Source organism: Gigantopelta aegis, chromosome 15, assembly GCF_016097555.1.
Source record: "Gigantopelta aegis isolate Gae_Host chromosome 15, Gae_host_genome, whole genome shotgun sequence".
Classification (NCBI taxonomy): Eukaryota; Metazoa; Mollusca; class Gastropoda; order Neomphalida; family Peltospiridae; genus Gigantopelta; species Gigantopelta aegis.
Window position 1 is genome coordinate 1,044,695 of NC_054713.1, and position 7,499 is coordinate 1,052,193.

Genomic DNA, 7,499 nt, shown 5'->3' on the forward strand with positions numbered 1-7,499 from the left:
TGGTCTATTCTAAACGGTTAAATGATAAAAATATATCCCGAAACTTTAACTTTAATATTGATGGTCTATTCTAAACGGTTAAATGATAAAAATATATCCCGAAACTTTGACTTTAATATTGATGGTCTATTCTAAACGGTTAAATGATAAAGATATACAGGAAACTTTAACTTTAATATTGATGGTCTATTCGAAACGGTTAAATGATAAAAATATACCTGAAACGTTAACTTTAATATTGATGGTCTATTCGAAACGTTAAATGATAAAAATATACAGGAAACTTTGACTTTAATATTGATGGTCTATTCTAAACGGTTAAATGATAAAAATATACAGGAAACTTTGACTTTAATATTGATGGTCTATTCTAAACGGTTAAATGATAAAAATATACAGGAAACTTTGACTTTAATATTGATGGTCTATTCTAAATGGTTAAATGATAAAAATATATCCCGAAACTTTAACTTTAATATTGATGGTCTATTCTAAACGGTTAAATGATAAAAATATATCCCGAAACTTTAACTTTAATATTGATGGTCTATTCTAAACGGTTAAATGATAAAAATATACAGGAAACTTTAACTTTAATATTGATGGTCTATTCTAAACGGTTAAAAAATGATAACTTTAATATTGATACAGGTTAGTACAGGAAACTTTAACTTTAATATTGATGGTCTATTCTAAACGGTTAAATGATAAAGATATACCGGAAACTTTGACTTTAATATTGATGGTCTATTCTAAACGGTTAAATGATAAAGATATACAGGACACTTTAACTTTAATATTGATGGTCTATTCGAAATGGTTAAATGATAAAAAATATACTTAGACTGTAGATTTAATGTTGTTGGTTTTTCTAAACGGTTAAATGATAAAAATATACAGGAAACTTTAACTTTAATATTGATGGTCTATTCTAAACGGTTAAATGATAAAAATATACAGGAAACTTTGACTTTAATATTGATGGTCTATTCTAAACGGTTAAATGATAAAAAATATACAGGAAACTTTAACTTTAATATTGATGGTCTATTCTAAACGGTTAAATGATAAAAAATATACCTGAAACTTTAACTTTAATATTGATGGTCTATTCGAAACGGTTAAATGATAAAAATATACCTGAAACGTTAACTTTAATATTGATGGTCTATTCGAAACGTTAAATGATAAAAATATACAGGAAACTTTGACTTTAATATTGATGGTCTATTCTAAACGGTTAAATGATAAAAATATACAGGAAACTTTAACTTTAATATTGATGGTCTATTCTAAACGGTTAAATGATAAAGATATACAGGAGTACAGGAAACTTTAACTTTAATATTGATGGTCTATTCTAAACGGTTAAATGATAAAGATATACAGGAAACTTTAACTTTAATATTGATGGTCTATTCTAAACGGTTAAATGATAAAGATATACAGGAAACTTTAACTTTAATATTGATGGTCTATTCCAAACGGTTAAATGATGAAAATATACTTAGACTGTAGATTTAATGTTGTTGGTTTTTCTAAACGGTTAAATGATAAAAATATACAGGAAACTTTAACTTTAATATTGATGGTCTATTCTAAACGGTTAAATGATAAAAATATACCCGAGACTATTTTTAAAGTTGAAGGTTTATTTTAAATGGTTAAATAAAAAAATACTCAGATACTTCAATTTTTAAACATTCCTTTCCTTTTTTTTGTTGACACGGGGGGGGGGGGGGGGGGGGGGGGGGGGGGGGGGCGTAGGCTAGTGGTAGAATGTTCGCTTGATGTGCTATCGGTGGAGCGAATGGGCTATTTCTCGTTTCAGTCAGTTCATCACGACCGATATGTCAAAAGCCGTGGTATGTGCTATCCTGTCTATGGGATGGTGCATATAAAAAAAAATCCCTTGCTACTAATTGAGAAATGTAGCGAGTTTCTTTTAAAGGGACATTCCTGAGTTTGCTGCATTGTAAGATGTTTCCGACTAATAAAATATTTCTACGATTAAACTTACATATTAAATAAATTTTCTTGTTTAGAATATCAGTGTCTGGATATTCAATGTATTTCTGGTCCTCTTAATATTTGTAAGAAGCCCAAACTGGATTTTGTCTTCAAACAATTTCGTACGTACGAAAAGATTATATTTTAGGAAATAGAATGAAATTTAACCTAGTACAAATATTACAACGATTAGAAACACGTTTAATATACAGCCACTAATATTTTATGCAGAAAAATATATTTGATATGTAATTACAATCATTAAAAAGTCTCCGTTAGTCGACAACATCTTACAATGCAGCAAACTTAGGAATGTCCCTCTAAAGACGGTCAGTAAAAAATTACCAAATGTTTGACATCCAATAGCCGATGATGAATTAATCAATGTGCTCTAGTGGTGTCGTCAAACAAAACAAGCATTCCTTTCCTTTGTGTGTTGCCAGATGCGTCACAAGATAGAGGGTCGCCGTAAGAAGGTGGCGATGATCGGCGACAGGGCGAGTGGTCAGAGCGGTCTGCTAGCTGCCTTCAGTAACATCGTATGGCCTGCTGTGTACGTGCCTTCAGTCTTCTCGAGTTTTGATGTCAGCCTGAAGGATTACAACACACAGGTCAGTAAATCGGTTAAACATTACAACACACACGTCAGTAAATCGGTTAAACATTACAACACACAAGTCAGTAAATCCGGTTAAACATTACAACACAGATGTCAGTAAATCAGTTGAACATTACAACATACACGTCTGTAAACCGGTTGGAATATTACAACACACACGTCTGTAAACCGGTTAAAATATTACAACACACAGGTGAGTAAATCGGTTGACCATTACAAAACACGCGTCTGTAAATCGGTTAAAATATTACATGATACAGGTAAGTAAACCGTTAAAATATTACAACACACAGATCAGTAAATCGGTTAAAGTATTTCAACTTTATACATCTGTAAATCGATTAAAACATTACAAGATACAGGTAAGTAAACCAGTTAAAATACACGTCTGTAAATCGGTTAATACATTACGACACAGGTCAGTAAAATATTACAACACACACGTCTATAAATCGGTTAAAACATTAGACGTTTGTAAATCGCTTGAAACTACGAGGTAGGTGAGTAAATCGGTAAAATAATGTATCATACACGTCGATTTATTGATTAAATCATTACAACACGCATATTTCAAAATCAATTACAGGTTGATAAATGGTTACATGTTACAATACACAGGTCTGCAAACAGATTAATCCATGGCATGCAGGTCAGTAAATTATCATACAGATTGGTAAATCGGTCAAAGCAATGAACAACATATGTGTAAAGACCAAACTGGATTCTGCCTTTCAGTCATTTAACTCTTAGGAAAAAGTTATACATTGTTACCTGGAAACCAAATAAAGTTTGTGGTACTACAAACATTATTAATACGACCTGGGCCCCGTTCCACAAAGCGATCTTATCCCTAAGATCAACTTAAGTGCATAGGGTAGCTATGCACTTAAGGTAATCTTAGGGCTAAGATCGCTTCGTGGAACGGGGCCCAGGAACGCACTGAATACGCAGTCACTCAATTGTAAACAGGAAAATATATTTAATATAAAATTGTACTGCTTAAAAAGCTTCTTATATACGGCTTTCTCCACATTTTGCACCTACGTTTCGACACCCCCCCCCCCCCCCCCCCGCCTTTGTCTCGGGTCGGGACGTCACCCTACGTTTCGACACCACCCCCTTGCCTTTGTGTCGGGTCGGAACGTAGCCCAGTGGTAAGGCATCTTAAGTGTTTAACATGACCATTGTTGAAAAGGGATCCAGTTGGGTTTCTACCTGTTGTGTGTGTATTAGTGGTTCATATGTAAAATATCGGCGAATTCAAAATGATCAATGTAATGGTGTTTAACGTCAAACTTAGGTTTATTGTTGTATTAGAGCAGAAATCTTTGCCTACCCAGTGGTAAGCACATATTCCGTGTTTTTGCTGTAGAGTTAATTCTGGCTGAGAGAGCGATCATAACCGTCCACGATTCTAGATCTCGAACGGCAGAGTAGTCGGGCTGTTAAGGGACCGTAGCAAAGGTATATGAAGCCAAAAGAGACTAAATCATTTAGTCTCTCTGCAGACCCCTCCCCCCACCCCCACTCCCCACCCCCACCCCTCCTCCAAGAGACTAAAATAAGAGCAACTTTGGCATCACATTGGTGGACGTGCCCAAGGTGCTATGGAACCGGTTTGTTTTGGTTGAAAGTGACCGGGAGAGCTTTGCCCCGTTTATCTTCAACAAAAACAAAATAAAGAATATCTAGATATAAATTAAAAAAAAAAATGTTCTGTTTTTTAAATTCTCTTTAATAAAATGAAAGTTTTGATAAAACCAACTATTAGTTTAGATTAAATTAGGATCTTAAAGGGACATTCCCGAGTTTGCTACAATTTTTTAAAAATGTTATCGATTAACAGAGACTTTTTAACGATTGTAATTACATATCAAATATATTTTTCTGCATACAGTATTAGCGGCTGTATAATAAATGTGTTTCTGGTCGTTCTAATATTTGTACTAAGTTAAATTTCATTTCATTTCCTAATATATATACAGTCCACCTTCGATAACTCAAACTTCGATCTTTCGTAAACGTCGATCTCTCGAAAGTGTATATAGTTTTTAATACGTACGAAATTATTTGAAGACAAAATCCAGTTTGGGCTTGTTACAAATATTAAGACGACCCTGAAACACATTGAATATACAGACACTGATATTCTAAACAAGAAAATATATTTAATATGTAAGTTTAAAAGTAGATATATTTTATTAGTCGGAAACATCTTACAATGCAGCAAACTCATGAATGTCCGTTTAAAATTACAGTTTTGATATTAAACAGGGCTCAATGCAGAAATTTGTTTTTCACTTGCTGCTGGCTAGTAAATGAAATATATTCAGGAGTCAAATTTCTTCATCCACTTGCCACAGATACGGTATTTAACCGGAATGAGCCCGGAGGGGGGGAGGGGTGGGAGGGGGGATAAAGCAGTTCATTAATAGCCAAGTGTGTGTGTGTGGGGCGGGGGGGGGGGGAGGTACTCACGGCCAGTGCCCTCCATTCAAAGGACCCAGGAAGGAAAGGAAACACGTGACCATATTTCATGGCTGATAGTTATGGTACTTTGCCCTTGCTCGGGAGCGGGACGTAGCCCAGTGTGTGTGCGTGTGTGTGTGTGTGTGTATGTGTGTGTGTGTGTGTGTGTGTGTTGTCGGTGGGCCCATTGGGCTATTTCTCGTTCCAGCCAGTGCACCACGACTGGTATATCAAATGCCGTGGTATGTACTACCCTGTCTGTGGGATGGTGCATATAAAAGATCCCTTGCTGCTAATCGAAAAGACAGCGGGTTTCCTCTCTCTATATCTGTGTGGTCCTTAACCATATGTATGACGCCATATAACCGTAAATAACATGTGTTGAGTGCGTCGTCAAATAAAACATTTCCTTCCTTTGCCTTTGCTCAGTCTATATAATAACCAGAGAAGTCTTAAAAATAAATGGTTTATAACGATTTCATACGATCCGACACATCGCTTTTCAACTCCTTTTTCATTTTTAGAGCGTGAAGCCCTTTTTTTCCAAAAAAAAAAGAAGACGAAATGACCCAAATGCTCCAAATTATATAAATATTCGGCCGAGCAGTCAATTCTTTTTTATTTTTGGCTTGTAACCTTTTTATTATTTTTATTTAATCTATTAACTTCTTTACTAATTGCTATTTTCAAAATTCTGCCCATTTTCACCCCCCCCCCCCCCCCCCCCCCCCCCTTTTCATCTCGAGTTAGGCCACCGATCTGATCGGAGGTCGGACTCGGGATGGGCGTGTTCGAAACCCTAGTGGTATATGGGCACGTTAAACTAGTTATCATCATCATCGAAATGACCCTAATGGATTCTTTGACCCCCTCCCCCTAGACGAAAAATTTCGTCTCTTTTGGCTTCAAAATACTTTTGCTACGGTCCCTAAGGTCTTCGACTTTAACTTCAACAGCTGTGATGACTCATCTAAAAAATTAAAGTTTGTTTTATAGCGTCACCACGAACGCACCGATTTGTATTAACATTGGCGTAGGAAGTTAGTTGTTAATTGTTAGTGGTTAGTGAGAGAGAAGAGGGTGTAATGGTCTTACACCTACCCAATGAGTCGTTAAAACTCGCTCTGGGTGGGAGCTGGTACCCGGCTGCGAACTCAGTACCTACCAGCCTTGTATCCGATGGCTTAACCACGACACCACCGATGCCGGTTGAATCTGTTATATGTACCATCCCACAGACAGGATAGCACATGCCACGACCTTTAATACACCAGTCGTAGTGCAATGGCAATAACGAGAAATAGCCCAATGGGCCTACAGACGCGGATCGACCCCAGACCGACCGCGCATCAAACGAACGCTTTACCACTGGACTACTATAGGGTCTGCAACTGTAACAATGGCAGTCAACTCCAGATACTCGGCGTACTCGTACCGCATATAGTTATTTTTTCAGATGGAATTCGCCGTGTGGGGGACGTCAGGCCTAGAAACCTGTCATCTTCTCCGCCGCCTCTTCTACCACGGCGCCAACATCATCGTCGTCTGCTACTCCATCGACAACCCCAGAAGTCTGGACAACATTCCACGGAAATGGCTACCGGAAGTGAACAAGGTGTGCCCGGATGTTCCGCTGATCCTCGTGGGCAACAACAAGCACGCACGTCATGATGACGTCATCACACAGGCGATGGCAAAGTGTCACATGTCGCCGGTGAGCTATGACGACGGTCTGCAGATGTCCAAGTTCATAGGAGCCGTCACGTACTTGGAGTGTTCGGCGAAAACTGGGGAAGGGATCTGTGACGTGTTCGAGACGGCTAAACAATCGGCTCTGAAAGAATAAAAAAATAAACAAACAAAACCATATCACCAACAAGAAAAAACCCATAAATGACAAAGAAAGAAAGAACAAATATCAAAACAAAAAACAAAACAAAAAAAAACGGAAAAAGAAAAACCCACGACAAAAAGAGAAAAAGCCCACACACCCCAAAAAAACCCCAATACCCCCCAACAACCCCAATACCCCCTCAAAAAACAAATAACAAAACAATCTCGATAACCCCCCAAAAAACAACAACAAATCCCCCACACCCAACCCCCACAAAAACCCCAACAACACCGCGCCAAAAAAGAATCCCCCAAAGAAACACACACACACACACACACACACACACACACACACAAGAAACCCCTCAACCCCCTGTGGTATGTGAGATTATTAGCAGATAGATAAGCCTATGATCACTCTCGCCGGAAGTGAGAACTGACTCTACGGCTTCCGGTTTATCGGAAATCAACATCCGACATTTATCGTACGATGGAATCTCACAGATATGTGCCATGGTTGAGATTCACAATTTAAAAAACCCCAAAACCCCCCAAAACCACCCCAAAA

General features: G+C 37.5%; 1 protein-coding gene across 1 annotated transcript; it reads left to right on the top strand.

Moving 5' to 3' along the window:
- Positions 1 to 2,450: 2,450 nt before the first annotated feature.
- Positions 2,451 to 7,055, top strand: LOC121389891 (ras-like GTP-binding protein RHO). Its single transcript, XM_041521552.1, has 2 exons — positions 2,451 to 2,621; positions 6,555 to 7,055. The coding sequence occupies exons 1-2, from the start codon at positions 2,454 to 2,456 to the stop codon at positions 6,942 to 6,944; spliced, it is 558 nt and encodes a 185-aa protein (XP_041377486.1). The 5' UTR covers positions 2,451 to 2,453; the 3' UTR covers positions 6,945 to 7,055.
- The last annotated feature ends 444 nt before the right edge of the window (positions 7,056 to 7,499 follow it).

What these genes read in the sequence shown, in the direction of transcription:
- LOC121389891 (XM_041521552.1), top strand. Translation starts at nt 2,454, where the DNA reads ATGCGTCACAAGATAGAGGGTCGCCGTAAGAAGGTGGCGATGATCGGC. An exon ending in TGAAGGATTACAACACACAG is followed by an intron (nt 2,622 to 6,554) that starts GTCAGTAAATCG and finishes TTATTTTTTCAG; the next exon opens with ATGGAATTCGCCGTGTGGGG.